The sequence below is a fragment of the Ceratosolen solmsi genome, unplaced genomic scaffold (genome assembly GCF_000503995.2).
Source record: "Ceratosolen solmsi marchali unplaced genomic scaffold, CerSol_1.0 scaffold30, whole genome shotgun sequence".
Taxonomy (NCBI): Eukaryota; Metazoa; Arthropoda; class Insecta; order Hymenoptera; family Agaonidae; genus Ceratosolen; species Ceratosolen solmsi.
Window position 1 is genome coordinate 9,403,975 of NW_011948421.1, and position 27,293 is coordinate 9,431,267.

At 27.9% G+C, this 27,293-nt stretch overlaps 2 protein-coding genes across 2 annotated transcripts; one reads left to right on the forward strand and one right to left on the reverse strand.

The window, feature by feature from the left end:
• The first annotated feature begins 12,089 nt into the window (after positions 1-12,089).
• LOC105361597 (RRP12-like protein) lies at positions 12,090-19,622 on the forward strand. The gene is made up of 23 exons (XM_011498846.1): positions 12,090-12,317; positions 12,494-12,653; positions 13,178-13,304; positions 13,392-13,574; positions 13,650-13,809; positions 13,879-14,057; positions 14,221-14,456; positions 14,537-14,704; positions 14,769-14,877; positions 14,955-15,119; positions 16,125-16,246; positions 16,312-16,444; positions 16,519-16,755; positions 16,822-17,048; positions 17,123-17,246; positions 17,313-17,595; positions 17,687-17,844; positions 18,062-18,318; positions 18,381-18,541; positions 18,613-18,777; positions 19,096-19,224; positions 19,289-19,448; positions 19,535-19,622. Exons 1-23 carry the CDS (start codon positions 12,182-12,184, stop codon positions 19,617-19,619), a joined length of 3,864 nt encoding a protein of 1,287 aa, XP_011497148.1. The 5' UTR covers positions 12,090-12,181; the 3' UTR covers positions 19,620-19,622.
• Positions 19,623-20,012: 390 nt separating this feature from the next.
• On the reverse strand, positions 20,013-21,011 carry Grx3 (Glutaredoxin 3). The gene is made up of 2 exons (XM_011498848.1): positions 20,805-21,011; positions 20,013-20,634 (listed from the first exon to the last, which is right to left on the reverse strand). The coding sequence occupies exons 1-2, from the start codon at positions 20,852-20,854 to the stop codon at positions 20,043-20,045; spliced, it is 642 nt and encodes a 213-aa protein (XP_011497150.1). The 5' UTR covers positions 20,855-21,011; the 3' UTR covers positions 20,013-20,042.
• Between the last annotated feature and the right edge of the window lie 6,282 nt (positions 21,012-27,293).

Genomic DNA, 27,293 nt, shown 5'->3' on the forward strand with positions numbered 1-27,293 from the left:
ACAGATGTCTATCATCTACAAAATGGCTTATATAGAAATGAAACCGGCGATCTGTGATCATATAATTTTGTCAATAGTTAAATTTATATTACGTATATATTATTTTCAATAAAAAATATAGAGCAAAATAAGAGCAAAGCGGTTATGATAAAAGTGATTAATTTCATTATGATAAGTAGTATACATAAAATATAAACCAATAAAATAATTTATAGTACTTTTACAATATTTATGATTAATTTTCAATATTTAAAATTTATCCAAATATTGTATATCAATAGATTATTATTTTTAATTATTTATAGCTATTTATTTTTACTCTTTCTTCAAATAATAACTTGTTGCATTAACCGTGCCTATTATAGAAGGTTTGTTTGTATATTTTACAATTTTTATTTTTGTGAATGATAAAAAATATAAATACATATTAAACTCTAAAGAATGCCTGCTATCTTCCTAAAAAGATAATTATCACAATTATACAAAAATAATAAATGAATTTTAAAAATTTTAAAAATGGATAAAACATTTTTTTTTAAATAGTTTCAATGTTTTTTTTAGTCACAATGTTTGTCTAAATTACGCAAGATCAATAATTAAAAGATTATTTAAGTAAAATAACATAAAACTCCTTTTATCTGGTAGATAATATGAAAAATTATCCTTTAATGTTTAATCAATGAAAAAATTAATTATTTTGCTAAACTCCTCAACAAATTAAATTTCGTAGGATATACACTGGGGGATAAATTGTCATATAATACACACACCGTGTAGAATTTATACAAAAAAGGAAAACATTGGTTATATATTACATAATAGGACGATAGTTACTTTATTCCGTACGTTGGAAACTTGAATTTAATCTTAATTCAATCATTTCATATTTTTCTAATTACATAAATATATAAATTAATCAGTGCACATTGAATTACAATTGTAATAAAAATAGGAAAGTGGATAATGTTTCGAAGTTTATTATATCCACATGTATATAATTAAATTATAAAACAAATTCCTGATTTTTTAAAAATATCGAGGCATGCTACAAAATGAATTAGTTATTTAGCCATATAAAAAATACATTACATTACAAATGGTATAAAAATCGATATCATCACGAACACATAGGCCATACGGTAAGATTATAAAAAAAAACATTAATCTAAAACTGTATCCAGATTACAATGAAAAAAAAAACTAAATGAGCATTGTAAATTAGGATTACTTGTAAGTTCTCTGAAATTAGAGTATTCATTGTATTTTATTGTCGGAAAATTGAATCAATAAAAACAGAGTAGTTACACGTGTGATAAACTTCACCACCAAAAATTAGGCAAAGAACGTGACAAAGAAGTTTGCGAATAAGAATGTCAAGAGGAGTCATATGCTAATTCTTAAGTTAAGAAAAGTATGTATTGTTATTACTTTCAGGAGAACATACGAAGGAACATATTTACGCACATTATGATATATTACAAATATGGGAAATGACTTTAGAATTATAAGAAATACATGTTTAACTTTTTTTTATTTACTAAGAGGAATCCAGAACATAATGATTCTACAACCTTACTTGTAAAAAAAGAATCACTCATTGTGTTAAATTTGTTGACAAATTTCAAAGTATGGAGGTTTATGATAAATGACTTAATACTGAAATAGTACAGAGGATGTGCCTTAAATTAAATATCCATAATTTATATTTTTTGCGTAAAATAAGTTAAATATGAAATCATTTATATTTAAAGTAAGTAAAACAATTTTATTAATTTATTAATATTAAAAAAAGGAATAATAAACAACATTTATACATAATAGCTATTGACTTTTACAAAAATAAAGGATCATTTAGGCTGTTTAATAATGATATAAACTAAATAATTATTAAAATACCTTATTATTATTATAATAATTATTAAATTACCTTTTTTCTGTTTAGTTTTTCAATTAATACATATTAAATTAAATTAAAATTAAATCAGTAATTGTTCAAAAAATAATTCCACAAATCTGACTCGTCAGCCAAACGTGCTGACTCAACTTAGAAGAGAAAACCACTAGATGTTGTGTGAGAAATGCTGGGCAAGTAAAGGGTTAATGCACTGATTAAATAGTTAACACATATCTTTATTATTACTGTTTATTCCATTTATTTCACATTATTTCCAAGTTGGAATCATTAACGATGGTGAAATTACAAATGACCTTTATATTTCCTAATACTCTTGTGGCGTTGAGATACATCCTTTTATTGGAGAACCAGAGAATAATCAATTTCTTATTCTCTGCATATAACTGGTGAGATTATGATTTATTGTAAAAAGAAATAGGTTATAATCTATTGAATATTATTACTTTTGAGGTTATAATCGTTGTAGTGCTCTGATTGAACACTACAATTTTATGGTGTTTCCACTCAACACGTGTGCAGTTGCCTCTAAGTAATGGGTCGTGTAAGAGCCTAAAATAGAGGTTATGCGGAGCTGTGCGCCACCTGTGGCGTCAACAACTGATCGTTGTTGCGATGTGCTCTTACAGTGTGGCGCGAATAGCTGTTCGTTGGAGGAAATGAAAAGCCACTGTGTGGGGTCTATAGCTGGTCTTGTTTTTAGAGTATGCTTGGGAAGCTTCAGTAGTCGGACTTTTAGCTGTCCGTTTTTTAAGTAAAGCCGAGAGATCAAGAATCAGTACTAGCGGTAAGGACTTACTTGTAGTGTATCGTGATTCTTCCACAGTACTAGCAGTAATGACTTACTTGCAGTGTATCATGAATTTTCCAGTATCTCTTCGTTGGCTTGATGTGAAGTTCCCTTTCAATAATTGCAGCTCTTAAGTTTTTTCTTGTCTCCAGCTGAGATTATAAGAATCTCAGAACCTATGCTATCTAAAGCTTGATGAGATCAACTTTAACTATATATTGATTCACATTCGTAGAAAGAACTTTTACTAGACTCAGCTGAACAACTTTGTCTCTGGTCCTCCTCCGTGAGAGTCAGTCGTGACTTATCCATTCAATCATCTGGTGAATAGGAATAGAATAAGAATAAGAATAAGTGGTGGTACATTATATTGCCCACCTTAAATAGTTCACTGACCCAGTTCCACTTGGGACCCCTTCTTCTTTTAATTATCCAATTAGAGGTTGAACTTGGGCAGCACAATGGATTATGCATGCCTTCATTTCCACTTCCTTCCGGGCTCAGTCCCGAATATGTTAATCGGGAAAGTGTCGGAAAGTGGGGAGGTTTTATTATTGGTCACCTCTCTTTGGTCGCCTCTCCCTTCTCTGGGACTTAGCTAGACAAGGGTCCTCCTGGGCGTCGTCGATCTTCCACCGTGTGCGTACGTACGCCTATTGCTTGTTGTCGCACGTGCGCGGTTTTGGGTTGCAGTGAATTTTAGGAAATGTAAGTACTCGGTATTTTTACGTATATCTGATACTCTATCAAAATCTACGTCTTCTTAACAGTAAACAACATATTAGTTTTTACTCCACAGGAAAAGCATGAGCACATTTTTAGATAAGCAAGAATAAATAAGCTAAATATTTACTGGAGTTTTCCAGATGTATTGACCATCTCGAATGTCCAGCGACTGGGAAGTCGTGGCAAGAAAACGTTCTCGCATTCTTGAACAGTATGATTTTAAAAAATATTAAGATCTTTAATTTTTGTATAATATATATACCATAAATCAGGTAAAAGATTTTTCATATGCAGAGTTGTTAGTAAGTATATATAAATATATACAATATTTTTTGGTTGCTATAGAATATTTCAAATTATTTATTGTATTTTTAATTCAAATATCTAAATATTTTTAATTTAAATTGAGAAAATATCAGTTTCAAAACATTTTGTAACGATATTTTAAGGTATTATAAATCTTCGAATAATGTATATTTTGAAATAATCTAAAAATATTTATATTTACTTCCGAAATTTATTTGTATTTATGGTATTTATGAAATATATGGTTTATCACGAAATTTTGTAAATTGATCAACCATTTATATTGTTTACTCATTGCAGTTTATTAATTTTTTAAAAACCTTTTTGGTTTCTAAATAATGAGTATTGAGTTTTTGAACACATTAATATGGTTAAAATAATAATCACAATTACAACAGATTAACAAATCACAATAGATAATCACAATTAATGATAACTCTTGAAAATTATATCATACATGCATACTCTGATCATTATAATTATTAAATTTTTTAAACTGAATGAATTCTATAATACATTTGTATTTCCTTTTTGTAGATAAACCATTTTGCAATGGATGCGTGCGTAGCATAATGAAAATACCTATAATACGCTTAAAATTTTAAGTTATAAAGTACAATGGAATACTTTTTGATTGTTGATACACGAGTATCTGAACATTTTTTATATGTTTATTTGCATTTTCTGAGATACGATTGAGAGCGTACGTGAGAAATTTTACCAAATAAAGTCCTGTGTACAGGACATAATACAAATATTATTATTATGGATTATACAAATTTAGTCCATTTCCCATATCATGACAAAAATATATGAGAGTCAAATATAAAAATAGGAAAAACAAATTACCTAATTGTATAAGAAAGGAAGTATTAGGAGATAAATAAATAAGTAAAATTTATATTTATATCATTATCAATGAATTAGATGAAATGGAATTACAATTTATAAATATAATTATTAATATAATATACTGATTTTTTAATTTAAATTTCATTTATTAAATAAATAATTATCATTTATTGCAAGTTTTGGTGTAAACTTTCTTTATTTTATTAATTTATTTAGGAAAGTAATAATCTTTTTTTTTTTAAATTGTTTTTATATTTTTAGTATTTGTATAACATTATTTTTTTATAAGTTTTTTTATAAATTAATTATTGTAAATAAAAATACTTTAATAATTTATGGAAAAAAAGAAAGATTTATCATGTAAATTGTAAAAGTACAAAGAGTTGAAATATGTTTAATCATTATTATGTATTTAAATATAGTAAAATTAAATAATTTTTAAATTTATAAATTGAACACAATTCAAATTATTTTGAATAATCTTAGTTGATTATTATTTTTAAAATACTTAACATATAGTAAATATTCGATCTTATTAGACAAAAAAGAATAAACATATTAGCGAAAGTCTAAGATGTTTAGCACTCATGAATTATGGAAATCATGGAAAAGAAGTAGTCATAGGCAGAGAGCAAGCAAGGAAGAGAAAAAGACGGATGGAGTATAGATCGCAGATTGGAGAGAGAAGATAGAAATACCCCGTTTAAATTCACCTCATCAGCGGGTCGATGGTACGTCATCAGAGTCCCAGTGGGGCACGGCGGCCGAAAGCTTCTACCAACTCTCCATTCCCTATCTATTTTCCATCTACTTTTCTTTCTCACTAACCCAATTTTGCAGAGATAAATACCGAGCGAAGCTGGAGATTTCTAAGTTATGCAAGCCCCAAAGCTAGACTCTACATTTGAATAGTCGGGGGTGTACAACCAAGCCAACGCACACTATTTCGCTTGGGTATTCCTGGATAAATATGTAAATCTTCTTCTATTTCGCTCGATTCAAAATAATGCTAAGGTTTTCGACTAAATAAACAGGAGGGGATGTGTAACACATGTAACAATTATTTTTAGCATTTTGTTAATGCGAGAAAAGCCGTATTCTGTCAATGCAATCTCTAATACGATTTACTAATTTTATATTTGTTTTTAAAAGTTTAGAATGTTTTATAATATAGTCCTGTATTAGTTATATTTTCGATTATGGAATTCAATCGGATAACTGCCATGAAAACAGTAAGTTTTGTTTAGTTTTACTTGAGCTCTGATGATTCGTTTACATTAATGTGTGAGTAATAATAAGGAGTGATAAGCAAAGCGTCGAATAGATATTAGGATCAACTAGTCAATTGTGCTTGTTCTAAACTATTGAGAAGTATGGAAAAATAGCTATGAAAGGGAAAGAAAATAATGGGGTTTCTTATTTTTCTTATATTTTGTTTGCATTTACATTCGTGAATCTTCCGTATATATATATATACATAAATAACGATATATTCGTTGGCATCGTCTACACCCTTTTGGAAAATCCTTGTAAATAAAGTAAACGAGAGATAACCAAGAAGTTGCACTCGGCTGGAGAGAAAGATGAGGGTCGTCAAAATGAATGGAACAGCACTGGTTTTTATACATGTATAAAGTCTAAGAGGCGAGCAGAAAGTGCATTTAATTGGCTTAACGAGGTCTGTCCTTCTTCTCCCTTTTATTTAATGAGGGAAACAATTTTATAAAGAGTTTCCGTCCTACGAATTTGTTTTGCAAGTATAGTAACTTTTCACTCCGTCTTTTTTTTCTCTTCGTTTTGTGAACAAACATAGCTAAGTCGCGTTGTATTTACTTCTGTGACCTTAACGTGTAAAATTTAAAGCGTATCGTAATAGTAAGTAAAGATAACAATTTATTCCAGATTTGTTATTGTCATAGCACAACGATATTGTGTTACATTTGATCAAGATATAAAGATGTTGTAACATGGTGGCATCAAGTATAAATACATTCAAGAATATGCAGAGCTACACATATGATATACGAAATAATTCAGGAGTGTAATAAGTGAATAATAGTATGCATGAAAAGCGATACAGACTATGAGTTTGTTTTTGTTTAAATCGCTTATCGAGTACTAAAGTATAATAGTAGCTGTGTGTTCGAGATTCTAAGATTGTGGAAAACCCAAGTCGTAATTAAAAACATGTCATTCAAAGTTGTGAAAAAGAAGTCATAAAGATATAAGAAAAACCCATGTCGTTTAACACCTGAAAAAAGGGTATTACAAGCAAAAATTGCAGTATACGGCACACAACGCATACGCTGTTGTCAAATATATCTACAATGTAGCTCGGATAATGAAACAAGAACGCCTCTGCAAGTCCTCCTCAGGGTGAGGATACAAGTAAAAAGTGCCCTGATTGGAGCCGCCAATAATGAAAGAATTCATTCGATTGGAGATACCCATAAAGAGGCGTTCTGATTGGAGATGCCAAGAAAGAGGCAATTCGTAAAGACCACGCGGTAGCCGAGAATGCCTTTAAGAAAGAGGCCGGCAAGGTGCAACTGCTTCTTCTTACAAAGAACGCCAAAGATCAAAGATGTAGACATAAGTAGTAAAGGCCAAGAATTAAGAGGCAAAGGCTAGTCGTATCCAACTCATAATAAGTGCAAGATAAGTGCAAAATACACACTCTAAGCAGTGCCAAAAAAAGGAAAAGGGAACAAGGAAATAGTGGTGCACAGAGCACAACACTAAGTAAAACCTACAAGCTGCCGCCACGTGCCACTACACAAATAAGCGCTGGAATTTACGCCCTCGCACTTCGACCTATACAGTTACACCACCACGCACACCACATAAAGAGGACCAGGGGATTTACAACCTTCTACCTATACATGTAGTGCACGTTACTAGCACGTGGCAGGAATAAAGGAACAGCAAAATAGATATTCCATCATCCATCATGATTATAGTGTAATTAAACGGGATAACAGCAATAAACACCAATAATAAAGAAAGTATTAATTATTGAATACATGCACTATCCTGTTCACTTACCCACAATCCTCCCAGCAACCATCTGAGAGCTTACTTTAATTGTAGACATTTTGGTCCTTCGAGCCGAATACTCTATTATTAGACACTGTGACTTTTCTGCAATAATCGTTCTGTGATTAGAGGCGGTTCATTTCGTTTCATTTTTAGCTTGATTAAAAACTTCACATTGGAGCTCGAGTTCTTTTAATTAATTATAGCAAAATTGTTAAATTTCGTTTTAGTAGGAACATATTATTAACGTTGTAGAATGTTATTATTATTCGTTTTATAATTGAAAAAATTGGCATAAATAATTTCATTTTCTGAAAATATGTTTAATTTCAAAACTGTTTAAGTTTATTTCTAAATATTATTCAATAACCGTACAGATATAAGTTAATATTTATATTAACATTATATTTGTATACATAAGAATTCATCTGCATAATTACATATGCGTATAGAATTATATTTAAAAAAAGATATAATAAAAGTATTATGTTGACAAATATATATAAAAAATATAGTTTCAAAATATTTTAGTAACCATTTGACAAATATTTGAGAAATTTTCTATACTTTTTGCGTGCTTTAACTTGGCAGTAAATTGATTTAAAAACACAGATATTTATTTAATTAAATTACTTAAAGGAATCGTATCTAATAATTATGTTAGATTAAATTTTAATTAAAATATCTTAAAAATTTTAAAATATTCTTTAAATTTGCATAAAAAAGAGGAATGAATTTTATGTAAACATAGTTAGACAATTGATAAGTAAAAACTGATTTTCTATGCATTATATTTACTGCCAATCCTTACCATCTTCATAATCTTGTAACACATTCGTTTACAAAGTATCGATTTTTTCTATTTTTCGAAGTATGGTTGCAATTACCATTTTTAGAAAACTTTATACCAATTTTGATTTCATTCGAAGGTTGGAGCTTGAGTTCCTTGTCTTCCTTCGAAAGAATGGTGTAAAAATAACTCAACGATGAAGCTGGTGGTGTACAATTAAAAAAAAGCAGATATAAGATAAAATTTTATGGGAATAGGCTTGGAGTGGAAGAAAGAAGATTTTAATCTGATGATGTATACTAGGAAGGAGTCTTTGAGAAAAGCGAATCCTAGCCGAATGGGAGCGTCTACACTGCGCTTATCTGCTTGTAAGCTCAAGGTAAGCTTTGCTCGAAGAGTTGACGTTTATTGGACTGCTCTGACAACTTTTCATTCATCTCCTAACAAGCCACACCGCCTTTATCCATATTTCTGTTTCTGCCTCATATCGCGCCTTCGAGTTTTTCCTCGTCCTCTTTCTGTTTTCACCATCTGCCTATCTCCTTCTTTCTCTACCCTTGTTTTGTCATATTGCATTATCTATTAAATTTGGTATTTTTGCAACTATATTTTTTTTTATATTTTTATTTTTTTGGCATATGTGAATAGTACTTATTAATGCGTATATATTTTAGTGATTAATTCGATTTATCATATTTTTACTCCTTTGAGTTAGGATAGAATTTTACATTGAAGTTTGTTTGTATTCTTTAAGATTTTGTACTTGTTATTTTTTTATTCAATATTATTCATTTACTTATTTACTAATAAATTTTTAGTAACTTTATTTACTAACATTTAGTATTTACCAACAAATTATTTAGAACTTAAAAAAAAATGTTTTAATGAATTTGAATTTCCAGTAGTATCACATTTATTTCTTTTATAGTTATTGAATAATTAACATGTAGATACAAACAAATAATTATAAAATTTTATTTTTTCACATGAATACAATAAATCGAATATTTATGTTATATGTACAATAAAAGATAGAGTTTAAGAAGAATATAATTGTATACTCTAAGGTCTTAGTAATACACAGTGTTCGATTTTAAAGGTTTAGTTTATGGCTCGAACTACCAATTCAATAGTTCAGTGGATTAGTCTCTCGGCAGGATAACTTCAAAGGAAACAATAACAGATAAGGCTGAAAAATATCGTGTATATAGTAAAAACAATGTTTATTAATGTAAATAATTATAACAATATTGCACTGTTGTGTAGAGATAAATAATTCTATTGAAATGTTAATTGAATTGTGTTCTTGTATTCTTAAATTATTGTAGTTCTATGGATATGACTAAGTATCTTGAAGTTGAAGTAATGCTGATGTTGTAAATATCAGCTGGTGTAGTCAGTCAATCATGCTTGTGATGTAGCATGAGAAGATGGTAGTTGAATCAAGTATGTTTGATGTATGAATAACTATACTTGATATGGTGTAAGATGTTTAATGGAATATGTTAAGTAATCAATTGTATCTGTATTTATTTATGGGAACGGTAGAAGAGCTAGTTACACCCAAGTATCATTGATTATAAACCTTAGAAATCTTCAGGATTTCTGGAAAATGTCCTTACTGTTGATCAGTCGATATATTGAAGTCCGGCCTTGACTTACTGTATCATTGAGTTGACTATTTAGAGAATGCGCGACTACGCGCTCATCACCTGGTGACTATTAGAAGGAATGCGCGACCACGCGCTCGTCACCTGGTGACTATTTCAGGACATGCACGACCACATGCTCATCACTCGGTGAGTATTTCAGAGAATGCACGACTACGTGCTTATCACCGAGTGACTATTTCAGGCATGCACGACCACGTGCTAATCACTTGGTGTTTATTTTAGAGAATGCACGACCAAGTGTCCATCACCTGTCGACTGCGTCAGGGGATGCGATAATGCCTAGGTTTTTTGTGCTAGATGTGACTAGTTTAATTATTAATATAAAAATAGGTACCTCATAAAGTGGTGGTAAAGTCTGTTGATTGCTGTTTAATTACTGTTTCCTTTGATTACTATTCCATTGGCTTCACTGTAATCACTATCTACTCTGCCGATTTCCTTTTAGTATGCACGCGAGTACCTTTTAACTATGATGCCGATTATATGTCCACGCGTCGTCTTCACAGTATACTATACACTGAGCGGCAGTTACGCTTGATTGAGAGCGAAGTGATATTACAAATGAGCGTCGCCTCATGGACGTTGCGTTTAAATGTGCATGCGGCGTCTGCAGCGCCGGCAACAGTGTCTATGCGCGTCTCTTCCAGAAAATTTCCTTTGGCGTGAGAAAACGAAGCTTCTAGAAGTTTCATAGGTGTCCCTTTTTTGTGAGGGCTGGCAGTAAATTATATTTTAGATCGTAATCTTGCTCGGACTTGCCGAGTTTTGTTTGTAAACATTTTGCTCGAGTACCCGTCTCGGTCCGCACGTGCGGATCAGCCTAGGCGCACGTGATGGTCAGCCTTGGTGCACGTGCGGTCAGTCTAGGCGCACATGCGGTACGCCGGACTGCGCGTATGACCTTTCTTTTGTTTGAAATTCATGGGACTGCATCAATCCCGAACAATTGTCTTAAAAAACCGTGTGCGCACGTATGCCTATTGCTTGTTGTCGTTATTTAGAAAATGTTAGTACTCGATATTTTACGTATATCCGATACTCTATCAGAATCTACGTCTTCTTAACAGTAAACAACATATTAGTTTTTACTGCACCGGAAAAGCATGAGCACGTTTTTAGATAAGCAAGAATAAATAAGCTAAATATTCACTGGAGTTTTTCAGATGTATTGACCATCTCGAATGTTCAGCGACCGAGGGAAGTCGTGGCAAGAAAATGTTCTCGCATTCTCGAATAGTAATAAATTAAATTCATTCATATGAAATTAATAATTTCATTTCTTTTATTTAATTTTTACTAATGAAGCTAGGAGACAATATTTATATTTATATCAAATTAAAAAGTACCAATTTTAGTTAAATATGATAAAAATTAATTTTATTATATAGTTTTTTATTTAAAAATAATTAAATGAGCTGCATAATATTTTTATAGTTATTAATTATTGTTTTAGTTTAATTATATACATTTGAAATAATATTGGATTTTTAAATAACTATTTTGATTGATTATTTGCATTTTGATTACTTTATATTGATTAGGAAGATGTATATTTTTGTGTATAATAATCAACTTCAATAAAAATACTTTTAAAGAATAGAATTATATAATTAAGTTAAATATAGATTATATACAAGTAATACACTTTAATTTCTTCGTAATTATAATCGTTTTTTCTTCTTTATTACAAATTTTGATTAACAGTGGAAGAGCATTACTTTTTAATGGATTAATTTAAATTCCATATTTGTATTGTTAATTATAGGAAATTATTTCGTTATCATCAATCTTATATCAAATTAATTCGAAGTAATCGAAGGTCAATTTTCTATATTTTAAAATAATTTTAAAATGATAAAATTGAATAAAACATGAATATTTCAAAATTAAATATTTTTTTAAATTACAAAATTCTTACTTGATTTATACAAGAATCCACTAGGTTCGCAGTGATCGAACCGACCATCTTACATACATTTAATTAATGATCTCCATTTATATTTACTAAAGCTATTTGTCGATTATAATCTCCACGTTTTTATATGATTATATTGATATTATTGTAAATAATTATTTTGCAGAAGAAAATTTGAAGTATGGGAATATTAGGACCTCGTTTAAATTGTAAAAAAAAAAAAAGTCGCTGGATAAAAGGACAGAGTTCGAATTCAAATCCAAAAACAAAAAAATTTCGAAATCAAGCACGATCCTGCTTTTTCCAACAAAATCTTGGTAGAATAACATATATTTATAAAAAAATTTTGAAAATCTATAAATGCATTCGTTTTTTATTAATTATAGGGGTGATATAGATTAATTTATTATTTTCAATGTATTATAATATATTTTTAATAGTTTATTTGTTAAATAATAATTAATATTAATATTCCAATATTAATATTAAATAGGTTCCACAAGTTTTACAATAGATACTTTAAAGAAACATGACACTGTTCAAGGAATCCAAGATGCAATTAATAACATTAAAATTGATAAAAAAGAAAGTTCAATCGATGGAAGTACTTTTACTAATACTTGGAGTAATTGTTCTAATATTTCTTTTAATCGGTATATAATATATTTTTTTAATATAATCAGTATATAATAAATTCTTAATATAATAATTTAGATTTATTATATTTTATATTATAAATTGTTGAATATTGTTTTAATGATTTGAAATGTGTAAAAATTATGCTTTTTTATATAAATGTAATATTCAAAAGAACAATACTGTTCATAAAAATGATTATTGATATAAATTATTTTTATTACTATTATAAAAATTACATTTTTATATATTTATATTTTAATGAATTCGTTAAATAAGTATTGGAATTAAATTATAGTTTTTATTAATTTTTTATTCTTTCATAATTATATTTTACTAAATGGTTTAAATTGTTGCTTTTATACTTTAAATAAATTTGATTAATAAGTTTTTATTAAATCTAAAAGCTAATAATTATTTTAATAAAGATATAAGATTTATATATGAATTAAGTAAATTAAAAATGAAAACTATAAAACTTTTTAATAAAATGAAATAAATTTTATTAAAGTTAAATAGTACAAAGATCAAATATTTACAGATTTTTATGTCATTTTCAATCAAATTCAATAATACACAAAGAAATGCTTGCTGTGTTGGCAGCAGTTACTGATGTTATTAAACAAAACAAGGGTACAGAGTCATCAACAGAATATTACGCAGCTCTTGTAAACTATAATACATATATTTATCAATTTAATTTTTTTTTAATTCTGATTGAAACAGTATTTTTATTATTTTCTTTTTCTTTCAAGATAACCATTTTGAAAGTGGCTGATACACAAGAATCTATTTCTGCTATTCTTTCACTTTTAAGTATGGGAATGAAAACAGTACCTAAAAACATATTAAAATTGCAATTTTGTCAAATTAGTTATATTTTTTTACAAATATTAACTAAATATACTTCAGAAGATAACTCTTTCATCTTAAAATCTGTAATAATTATTTTACTTATATTTTTTCATTGTAGATATAAATTACATATTTTTATATTTGTATTTGCTTTATAGTGCATTTATTGTCTTTCTTATTTACTAAAAATTCAAGAAATTTCTGTTTGGACAAATGCTTCTACAATACAGATTTTAGATATTTTTTTGGCTTTTACATTTCACTCTAAGCCAAAAGTAAGAAAAGCAGCACAAAATGCTGTTTGCTCTATTTTAAAAGGTCTTTTATCTCTTTTAAATTAATTTCATTAATTCAAATAATTTATTTACATGCTTTATTTTTTCATAGGTAGTGACATTATGAAAACAGATAATCCTCCTTTATTTCATCCAGCAGTATCTCAAATAGCTCAGCATTGTATTGCTCAAATACAAATAACTGGTCAATCAGGGCAAATAATGAATACATTGCATGTATTAAATTTGCTTAAAGATATTATTTATCAGTTACCAAAATTTTTTATAAAGGTGAGTTTTATTTTAAAAGTATAAATGAAGCCAATTTCCAATGCCATTATTTTTCTTCAAGATAAAATTTCTTATCAAAGAATATGTGTGTGTGTGTGTGTATGTATGTGATAAAAACGTACTTTATACAACTTTAATTATTTCATGATATTCAAAATTGTAGGTTTTATGTAAAGGACTATTTAGTATTATGACGTTGAATAATATTTTGATGACATCTTGTTGTCTTCAAACATTACACAGTTTATTTTTATCAAAGCCAACTGCAGTAACTTTACCATCACAATTAAATGCACAAATTATAAATGCACTATATGATTATCAACCTGCACAAGGAGATACACAACCTACATTAGCTTGGCTAGCAGTTATGCAAGAGGCATATTGTAATTTAGCAATGTAACTCCTAATTTATTTATATATAAACTTGTAGTGATATATATACAAATTATAAACTTAAAATTATTTATAATATTTAGGTATTTTCCAGAACTTTGTGCAATAAATATACCAAGAATAATAGAAAAATGTATGGAACTCTGGCTCTCAGATAAAAATGATATTCATATTGGAACATCGCATACTTTAAAAGCTCTTTTTGAAATATGTATTGCTTCAATCTGTGAAAATGAAGAATTATCACAAAAGTAAGAATTTTAAAATTGTAATTTATGGAAATGTTGGTTTAAATTAATTTTAAATTATATTTAGATGTAAACCAATATTAATTAAAATAATACACGTTATTAAACAAGGATTGAAATATCAGTACATTGCTGCATGGCATTACATACTTCATCTCATACCTTTATTGTTTACTGTAATTATTAAAAGTTATTAGTTATGATGTATTTTATTTTAAAATGTTGTTCATTATACATTATTTATGTTTAATAGATCATTGGATCAATTTGCCAAACAGAATTAGTAGAGATTATAGTCATTTTAGCAGAACTTAGAGATTCTTACAACTTTTCTTATAATGTAGAAATAGAATTTGCAATAGGTGCAGCAATAAAATCTTTAGGTCCACAAACAGTATTAACTGCTGTTCCATTGCAGGTTTGCTAAAATTAAATAAATAAATTACATATAATATTAAAACATTAAATACAATATTCATGTTTTTAAATTAACATTTCATTTCATCACATCATTGAATAATTTTTATTAAGATTAATTTAGTTTATAAATTCATATGTATATTTATGTGAAAAATAATTATACTTAGATTAAATGTCATCATATTTGCTTCCATTGGTATTAATATGTAATTGAGCAATTTATTTTTGATTTATATCTTGGCTAATTAAAGTAGTATATTCTTTTTATTCAGTGTTTAGTCAGAATAATCAGATAATATTTCTAATAATATTCCTTAAAACCAATAAATTAAAATGTTTTTATCATTCATTTTCAAAGAAAGGTAAATAAAATAAAATGTAAGTAAAACTTTATTTACATGTACTCAATTTATATATTTGGATTGAAAACTTATTAATTATTTACTATATTTTAAAGATGATTGAATATAAAACTAAATTTGCATTTATATATACTATATTTTTTTATAATTTTTTAAAAAATGTAGTTAATTACTTGATTCATCTCTGTTAAAATATTTTTTAATTTATAATTCGCTTTTATTTTTAAAAATAAATAAATTATATAGTTTATAATAAGATTTTATGTGAAGAAATATATTTATAAAACGTATATATGAATGATATAAAATAAATTAATTTTTAGTTTATAAAAATTATCGATAAGAAATTGAAAAATGATAATATTTATACCAAATATAATTTATTTATATTTATTTTTATTTGTCCTATAATTACATCCCAACGAAATGTTCTTTTAATAATTATTGAAGGTAAAATTATTTGTTTTAAACGTGATGTGTTAAAAACAAAATTCATTAATTTCCATTCAAATGTTGGTATGCACAAATGTATATATAGTTATTAAAATACATTGTATAGTAAAGATCAGTATTATGTATTTATTTGATATTAGATTTTTTTTTAATTTTTATTATTGTGATTAAAACCAAAAATATTTTAGACTTCAGAACATCAAGTTAATTTAAAACGCAGTTGGCTATTGCCAATTTTAAAGGATTGTATTAGTCACTCGTCACTTGATTATTATATTCATCATTTACTTCCATTAGCTGAATCCTGCGAGTAAGAATCACAATTATAGATTTTGAATAAAAAAAATACATACTAATGATTATTTTATAAATTAGGAAAAAGTATAAAGCTTTAAAAGAAATTAACAATGATATTGGAGCTCATAGTCATGAATTATTAATATCACAAATTTGGGCTCTCTTGCCAAGTTTCTGCAATAATGCACCAGATATAAAAAAAAATTTTAAGGTACAAATGAAAACTAGATAGTTATTTTTTTTAATTAACTTATTAATGTTTTGATATGTATTTTATTTTTTTAGAAAATAGCAAAAACATTAGGAATAATAATTGGTGATAAAAAAGACTTACGTTTACCTGTAATGGCATCATTACGAAAATTAATTACAAGGTCGATTGAATATAACAATCAAGATGATGTTGAAGAACTTGCTGGGTTTGCAAAAAATTTTTTACCTATTCTATTTAATTTATATACTATTCAACCTAAAGGTTCTGATGAGGAAGGGCATAAGCTCTCTTGTTATGAAACAATCAAGGTAATTATATAATTTTCTAATTTTAGTTTAATATAAATTTAAATTGATATGCACATATATTTTTAGATTTATTTAAAAATTACTAATGAACAATTAATTGGAGAATTATTTGATAAAGCATTGGAAAAGTTGTCTGAATCCAAGGAAACCGATTTTTTTAAAGAGAGTATTTTTGATTTAGTAAGAATTTTATGTCAATATACAGATATAAATAGAGTGAAAATATTATATAATAGATGCGTACCCTTTTTTTTGGATATAAAAAAACAAAAAGAGCAAAAAAAAGCTTATAGGTTTACAATTTTCAATACTAATAAAATATATAAATATAACATACATATTTATAATACAAAAACTATATTTATAGACTTTTAGAAGAAATATGTTCCAATAAAAATAAAGCATGTCAAAATTTTGTTCAAGAAAATCGAAAATTAATACAAAAAGTAATTACAAAATCTTCACTAACAGTGCAAAAACTTAGCAAAGGGGTCAGTATATAAATAACATTTAAAATATATAACATAATGTTTCCTCTTGTGTTTCTTATGTTTCAGGTTCGCATTAGATGCATAACTCATCTGGTAAAAAGTCATCCACAAATAGAACAGACAAAATTTTTAAAAGCAATTATACCAGAGGCTGTCATGGGTATTAAAGAACTAAATGAAAAATGTAGGTCATCATCTTATACATTGATTAACACAGTAGCTGAAAAATTAATAGGTAAAAAAGATTTTGAAGATTACATAAATATTCTAATAATTGGGCTTAGTAATACTGTTACTTATTGTAGTGCATCACTACTTGCTCTTTCTTCAATTATGTATCATTATAATGGTAAATTGAATATTCAATATTATGAAATTTTATAAAATATTTATATTATAATTAAAGTTCTAATAGTATAACTAATTTTATTTGTTTACAGGTTCAATGAGTGCTCAGTCAATAGAAAATATACTGGATCTATCTTGTTATCTTATTATTCAACCAATGCGAGAAATTGTGTTATCCGCTCTCACTCTTATAAAAATATACCTTTCAGTAATAGCTACACCTATAATAGTGTCTAATATATCAAAAATTGTAAGTAAATCAATTAAGTAGTAAAGAGGATAATCAAAATTCTGTTTTTTTTTTTTTTTTTTTTAATTAAAAATAGCAGAAGAAACTTTCCATCATTTTAATTTTATCAAAAAATTTTTTTAAGCAAATAATCTCAAATTTATTAACTCATAACTAACCATAGTTCATTTTGCATGTACAAATTTTTAATTTAAATAAATAACATATTTACTAATAGATGAAGGGATTAACATGTATGACAGATGATTGTAAAGGGCATTTTCGACTAAAAGTACGTGATATTATCACGAAATTAATAAGAAAATTTGGATCTAATGTTATAATTAATATGATACCTATTTCTGATCAAATTATGCATAAGAGGTTGAAAAATATTTGTAAAATTGAGAATAAAAAACTCAAATTCAATGAACAAAGAAAACATACTAAAAATAAGAGCGAAGAAGAATTTACTGTTAAACGGAAATATAAAAGGTATGATAAATATTTTTATATTTTTAATACTTCTTAAGACTTATAAATAATTTATTTAACAGTTTTGAAGAAATTTTGGCCGATAGTGATGAAAAACTTAGTAATAGTGATAAAAAATTAATTGAAACACATAAACATAAGTTAAATATAAAAACATGGATTCAAGAAAATGAATATAATATTGTTAATTTTATTGATTCTACCGTTACTAAAAATATATCAAGTATTATTTTACTATTACAAATTCTTGTTCACGAAATATTCCTTATTGAATGATAATTAATTTTGTTATAGCTACAAATTCCAACAGTAACAAAACTCTCACGCCTAAAGTAGAAGATGAGAATTATGGCTTTAAAATTGCTGATGATGGTCGTTTAATTATTACGGATGCTATAAAAAATGAAAATAGTAGTAAAAAAAAAAAAAGTATTAACTTACCATTTAAAAATGGAAAAAGTAAGAAATAAATATAATACTACTATTTTTCATTGTTTGTAAATGTATTCATTTTTATTAAAATAATAAATGAATACACAATACTGTATATTAACAAAATTTTAAATATTATATTTAAAATAATCTCCATTATATTTTTTGGTACTATTGTCAAATAATTCTGAAAAAATTATTTAATTTAAAAATTAATGCAAGAAAATCTTAAAATTGATATTTATTTGAAGTTTTTCATTTCAAAATCTAATCTTCATTACAGTTGTTTATTAAAATAGGTCATATAATTAAGGTAACTATTCAATATTAAATCATTTTAACCAGATAATCTTGGGGGTGTAAGCTCTATACAGTCAACTGAATCATCTACTCCATTACAAAGGAAACGTAAACTTAGTACTAGTGTAGAGAGCATTGCTTCTAACACTACCTTCACAGTTTCAAATTATAAAGGTATTCAGTAACTTTTTCATCATTAAGTAGCCATGTAATTGTTTATTTAAACACTATTTTTTAGCCAGTGGAATTGGAATTCACCGTTCATTAAAAATCAATAAAAAAGAAAAAAGACCTGGTGAAGAATATTGTTCAAAAATGGGTTCTGGAGATGTTAAAAGAAAGGGGAAACCTGATCCATACGCATATATTCCTTTAAAACAATCTACATTAGAGCAAAGGTTACTTTAAAGAATTATTAAAACAAAATATATTCTTTTTATTAATAATACATAAAAAAATTAAAAAATTATATGTATTTTTACAGGAAAATGATGAATTCTAATATTTTTAAAAATCTAATATCTCGCAGTAACAGAAATAAACATATTCGAAAAAATTCAAGAAATTAAACTTAATATCAATTTAATAAAATACATTATCTACAATATTTATGATATAAGTAAGGTATAATGAACATTTAAAACTTAAATTTAGATAAGTTAATATTTTGATTTACTACTGATTATAATTAATGTTAATTATTAAATAAAAATTTATGACACTGAAAATTAAAAATTCTTTTTATTTATAAAAAAAATTACCAGAATATAACAAGTTCAAATAGTTGTAATGCATTAATATAAATAATAAGAGTAAATCTATTTTATTGCTTATTCTATATTTTTTTTACAGAATTAAATCATTCAATTTTAAATAGAAATTAAAATTTTTCAGGAAATTATTTTATTATTTTCTAATGTACATAATCACTTTAATTAAAAATTATGCAATAATGATTATATGCTAATAAATTTGAAAAGTTTATTGTTTTATTACTCAATTTTTTTGGGTAATATACTAATTAAATCTCCTGATTCACACAATTCTTTAACTATGTCCAATCCACCAATAAGTTCACCTTTTATATAAAGCTGTGGATAAGTTGGCCAATTACTATATTTTTTTAAACCTTCTCTAATTTCATCATCTTCTAAAATATTAAATGTTTCATAATCTGTTTTATATTGATCTAGCAAATTGATAATTGCTCTTGAAAATCCACAACAAGGAGTTTTTCGACTTCCTTTTATAAACAAAATACAAGGAGCTTTATTTATTAAATTTTTAAGTCTGTCAATAAAATATTCTGATTTCATTAATTGTTTATTTATTTGCTCTTGAAACATTTTTGGATTGAAGCCATCAATTCTAAATACAAAATTTTCATTTTTAAATACTAAAATTGTTGGTACTGCATTAATATTATATTTTATAGAAACTTCAGGTAACCATTCAGCTATAATATTTGCAAAAATTATATTTTTATAATTGTTTAATTTTCGCATTTGTTCAAATAATATATTCATTTGTATAGACTGTAATGCCCATGGTGCATAAAAATGTATAACACAAAAATCATTTGACCTGTAAAGACAAATTAATTAAATTTATACACATATTTATTTATAGTTTAATGCTTAAATAATTCATATATATAAAGCAATCAATTGCTAACTCATTTTTTTTATAATTTTTATTCTTATCAAATTTAGTAAAGTAATAAGCTATATTACAAAAATTACTCACAAACTTACTTTATAAAATTTTGAAATTCATCAGTTGAAATAAGTTCTACGATCGACATTTTATTAAGATACTTAATTATAATATTTAATGACAAAATTAAAATGAATTTATCAGGTTACTAATTCTATCATTCTGGCTCAATTAAATTCATTCATGAAATATTTAATATTATGTTGAAATCTGCAAATTTAGCTGTAACATCAGGTAAGCAAACATAGTGCACTTTGAGGCATGCGCAATGAAAATCTAAGCTTAGTGATTCTTGAATTCGCGCAATTTTCTTGTAAAATTTTTAATGATATTCAAATAATTACTTATAATAAAATGAATAATAATTATAATAATAGATGAATATTAAGAAAGTAGTACATATACTAAAGTTAATATTATATAAATTTTACGAAATAAAAATAAATTTTAATTTCTAAAATATCAATTATGAATAATAGCGAATTCATAATAATTGATCTACTATTTCATATTAAAATAAATACTTTAATAATGCATATCTTATTTGCTTAACTTAATATTTATTTTTATACATCTATGTATATAGTTTTTTAAATTATTAATAGTTAATATTTTAATTTGTAATTGGTTATATTTAAAATACAGTATTTTATTTATATTCTTAATTATCTAAATATAATAATCAATAACATTATTTGCATATATGAAGATTTACGTTAAGTACTTTATTGAAAAATAAGTTTAATTGTGTATTTTTTAAAAGTTCATTATCTTTTGTACCCGGATCATATAGTTTTATGAAGATAATTCAAATTCCATAAATTGAATATTTACGTCAGTATTACAACTTATGGAACACAAATTATATGGATTAAAAATAATTAATCGAATATGTTAAAAAATAAATATAAACTTTACTAAAATAGTAAATAACATTATATGTAATTGTTCGGGGTTGAAGCAGTCTTCACGAATTTAAAATTGGGAAAAGTACAAGCTCTCGGACACTATTGTTTATAAACACGATTCAGCGAATTCGGGAATTTTTCTATGCCTTTAATTCAAATATAGTACAGAGTATCAGAACTACAGAAACTTCTAGAACCTTCTAAAGCTGTTTCTTGCGACGTTTCTAGAAAATTCCAAAGCGTCGTTATCTGACGTCACTAAGATTTTCGGCATAAGAACAAGCATCAGCGCTGTTGCCGATGTCGCAAGCTGCTACGCGAATATTTAAGATATTATAACTGGTTAGTAATTCAACAGTGAAGCTATTAGAATTGTAATCAATAAAGTGCGCCAGCCAAGCAGTCATTCAGCGTACATTATCGGTGGTTCATAAGGTATCGCCATTCTATAATTTGTTCAAACTAGTCGATACAAGCTACATCCACGCTCGAACCACGTTTAGTATAGAATCTGCCAAGAAAGACACGCAATACGCTCTCTCAATGCTTTCATTCCGGAGAACGTTTGTTCACCCCACTACATCCAGGACAGGTGACGCAATACGCTCTCTCAGTGCTTTTATGTCGAAGAACACTCGTTCATCTCTTCAGTCCGCTTAATTACAATTGTCAAGAGCAAACTGCAGTTTAACAAATAATCGAATATAACTCCATTGTATCAAGTTCTTCCGTACTCAAAGGCATATCATTTATTGTTCTTGCATGTGACTAGCTCTCTCATTCTCCCATACTCCCTTTAGAGTATGGTCGATTTACGTGACAACTACCACAGAGGCTTTAGTATTCTCTCCTGTATGAGTATGGTTGACTCTCCCTGATAAGCACTACTGATTATTATTACCATTTTCCCATGCTCATCCCATGAGCATGGTCGACTGCTCATTCTGATCCTTACACCATCAGCATAGACTGAAGATTCAACACCCATTGCTAATATCAATAACAGCAACGACATTGACACCACTACAAAGAAGCAACCTCCCCTTTACCATAGGATAATTTCCTCTCTCTCACTTTAAGTAATCATGAAACTAGACTATTGTAATTATTAATAAACCAGAATAAACGATGTCTTAAATTAAGGTCATACATTGTACATATTTACAGCCCTTCCACTTGTTTTTCCTACAAATCGCTACGGCGAGAGACTACTCCACTAAACTATTGAGTTGGCAGTTCGAGCCACAAAACAAACCCTCAATTTCGAACATATACCTATATATGAAATATATAAATTAAAAATAAAAATTTTCTTTAATTTTAATGTTATACTATATTTAATATATTAAATTAATTTTAATTCTCATGATCAATAATTTCAATCTATATGTTAATATATAGATAAGTATTACTCAATTTTAGTACAAGAACAAACAAGTATGTACTCAACTCAATGATGTTTATTAAGAATAATAAATACATACTGACATGGTGTAAGAGAGTAATAGAGAAAATGGAGAATATGTTCGAGAATGCGAGAACATTTTTTCTTTTTGTCAGTGCAATAAAACATCTGGCAAGTAACATCGTAAAATTTGTATTTGGATTTCAAAATTTCGCTTGCTCAAAATTCTCAAGCACTAGTGTCATAAAACATCTGGACAAACAATACCATAAACACGGGAAAACCTGTAGTTTAGACATCTGCATTTTCGTTCCTCTTGGTAATTACAATCAAGCATTGCTGCAAGCGGACCTTCCTTTCCTTTCCCGCTGTCAACATGCTGTCGCATGCAGCAGCAGCAACGAGAGATCTGCTCATCACGAAGACCCAGAGACGACTAGGCCCTTAATTAATTCCGAAGCCAAAAGAGGCGCTGCCCTCGCATTATAAGGGATGAGTCTCTGACTGGACAGACAATAACGGAAGGGGTTCAAGTAAAGTTCATAGTCAGCAAATGTATTTAAAGGGCGCAATTTTCAATACTCATCACTCTCGATACTTAACTCTCTTAATACTTACCACTCGTGATATTTAACTGTCTTGATATTTACTCTTGATAGTTTCTTTAGTAGTTCTTTCGTGATATTACTCTTTTTCGAAGTGTCTCTCCTTTTTTTTTGATATATCTCTCTTTTAGTAATACTCTCTCAATATATTAAAACCCTTGAGACATTTCATACTCAGTTAAATTTAGTGAAAGTCGATTTAACTCTATTGCGGGAAACGACTTACACTTTTTCGGATCGTCCATTAACACTGGTACTGGAAAAGTCGTTACAAGCCCCGGAAGAACGACGACATAAACCCGTATGTCCACTAACGTAGTTCAAGAAACCATCGCGACATGTTCCAAGGGAGCGACGAAAATCCGCCTATCAGAGTCCGAAGACGAGTCAACGATTAGTCTTTGTAAGTAGTATCTACTACAATAATTATATATATATTGAGATTCAGAGTAATACATCGACAAGCACAAAGGACGAGGAAGCTACTCTTAATACAACAGTGCGGAATAAATTCCAGTACGCGTCGTCCAGTTTTGCACTCGCCAGGGGCATCTCATTTTAGTAACCCTCACCTTAGTTCAATCGGAAGCTTACGGAAGTAAGCAAAACCCAGCGCAAGTGTCGACAATCTAGTTTCGCGCCACTTTGCGATATCTTTCAATCATAAAGCTGCATTCATAACCTCAACCACACACGTGCTCGTTCAAAAGGCGCTAGTGTCGACGAACGAAACTTCGCGCCATTCGCCATTCGGAGTCAACAATCAAGCTACATAGATTATTGTACAGTTGTCTCCGCAACGCATTACTTCAATCCAAGAATTTAGTTCTACAAGTAATAATAGTAATACTACTCAATCTTGTCATTAATAAATAACAGAATAAATAGCATACTTCAGCCATATCTTTATTGTATTATTATAATATCCCTTCCACTTGTGACCTGTCATCGCTACCACACAACACCCGTGGTCTCTGAGTTGTCAACGGCATCAAATTGTATCCGTCGAACTGGCCTTGATAAAACAAGTCGGAACGACGAGTTGCATTTTGTACAGAATGAAAGGTGGATAAGAAAAACGGAGTGATGCTGATCTTTATTGTCGCATTAATACTGAAATCGTTATATTATTGGATTCAAATGTAAATAAAGACTTACCAAACATTTAACAAAAGAATTCTTACATCTTCAGATGACGAATACGATTATATGAATATTAGAATTAGTGAAATACCTTTCAAAAAAATATGAAAAAATATATAAAAAGATTCATTACTTTATTTTTTTACTCTCTATTTTTTTATGAATAATTTTATTATGCAGTTGAAGTATTTATCAGAATTAATAAATTATATATAACTTAATGGTGTAAGTATTAAAGTAGAATTAAATTAAGTATTAAAGTAGTAAATTTAGAATTTATTATTTATATACTTATGATTTATACTTATACCTTTCAGCTATAAAAATAAATTAAATTCAATAGGAAACGAATTTTTATAAAACTTAAACAAATATTTGATTAAATTCGTTATAATGTTTTTTGTATATATTTTTTTTTTGAACGAGATTTATCGTAATCCAGTACATGAGAAATTTAATTATAAAAGTATTTTTTAAACCAAATATTTAAAGTTAGACTTAGAATATCTCTAGTTATCTAAAAAAAATTAAATTTCTCACGCAAATGTTCTTTAATTCAAATAATATATATTTGAATTTGATAAATTTACAATAATTCGATTCTGAATTTCGTTTAATTCTACTGCTGTTATAAAAGTTGTAGTTTCTGAAAGTAATACTTTAAAAAGATAAGAAATGAATTTTATATAAGTTATAATTTAATAGCTTAATCGATTAATTTCATTAGTAACTACTATAAAATATATGGTCAACTCAATATACTAAAATATATGAGAAAAAATTCTTCATGTGTTCGAAACTGTTTGATTTCTTGACTCGAACTGCTAATGTTTCGATAGCAATATTTAATATACCGCCAGCTCTAGCGGATGCTTAGGAAGAAGTTAAATGGAAGGGCTGTAGAAATACAGTATGTGCTTCTTCGATAAATATGGTTTATTATAGTTTATTTACAATTACATTAATGATGTGTTAAATTTATTCAATAGAAGGGTGTATCCTATGATCAATCACGAAGATGCAGTTGCTTGGAACTAATCCAGTAGTGAATAATTTATCTACACAAGATGTTCCTTGATAATAATGATCTGTTGTTCCGTGTTAGGGAGTATGCCTTTTGCTATTTGATAATAGTTTTGCTAATCTTGTAAGGATTAGCAATTATATGCACAGACTTTGTTTACTCATAATGATGTAGTAGCTGATCTGATCCTGTAATGAATAGTTCACCATCACGAATGCTCCTTGTTCGTGGTGATGAATTATTGGTTATTTTGCAATGATCGACAATGATTGTGCACGCTCCATATCAAGGAGTATGGCTTGTGTCGTCTGGCGTTTTCTCGATACGAAGGAGATAATGTCAAAACCTTGGAATTGTAGCACATGAGAATTAAGGCGTCTTCCTTCTATCTTAGTCTTACTATGGATTGATCACTATCGTATCACTATTTAGTACGAGCGTCTTTCTTCCATGGCGTCTCCACTTAGAGAGAGTGAAGCGTCTCCCTAAGTCAGAGTGTGTTGCTTTGAACGACTAGCGCAAGTCTACTATTAACGTAGTTCAAGGCAACTATAGTTATGGTTTTATAGTTACAGTTATATTGGCGGGAGACGTATTCCCTTATCGAAGTCCGAAGACAAGTGTCCAGTGGCAGTCCTTTTGAAGAAGGAATACGAAAGTTCCTCTACTAAGTCTACTATTAGTCTTCGTAAGTAGTATCATTACTACTATAATCAACTAAACTATAAGATTTAGAGATTAAGTTATCGACAAGCTACCAAGGGTGAAAAGCCTCTTCCCAGAGAAACAGTGTGGAATAAATTCCAAACGCGTCGCCAAATTCGTGCCTGATGCACGCCTTGTCGGCAAACCCTCACTTTAGTTCAAAGTTTGACACTTATGAATCTACTCAGCGCACTATTCAATGCTCATAGCAGACGCAACACGTAGAAGTATCCTTCACGAGGTAACAGCCCTTGAAACTCTTACTTCCATCTGAATTTATTGCAGTACGCCAATATCAGGACAAGGTACGTGTTCGGATTTAAAGGGTTAGCTTATGGCTCGAACTGCCAATTCAATAGTTCAGTGGATTAGTTTCTCGGCAGGATAATTTTAAAGGAAATCAATAACGGACAAGGCTGAAAAATATAATATATTTATTTTAAAAACAAGGTTAATGAGTGTAAACAATTATTATAATATTGCACTGTTGTGTAGAAATAAATAATTCTGTTGGATTATTCAAAAGATGTGTTCTTGTGATTTTTATGCTATAAAGGCTTCTTTGGATATTGCTGTGTTGCTTTGAGGTTATGCTGATGTTGTCAATGTCAGCTGATGTCGTCAGTCAATCATGCTTGTGAGGCAGCATGAGAAGATGGTAGTTGAATCAAGTATGCTTGATTGATGAATAGCTATACTTGATGTGGTGTCAGATCTTAAATGGAATTTGATTATGT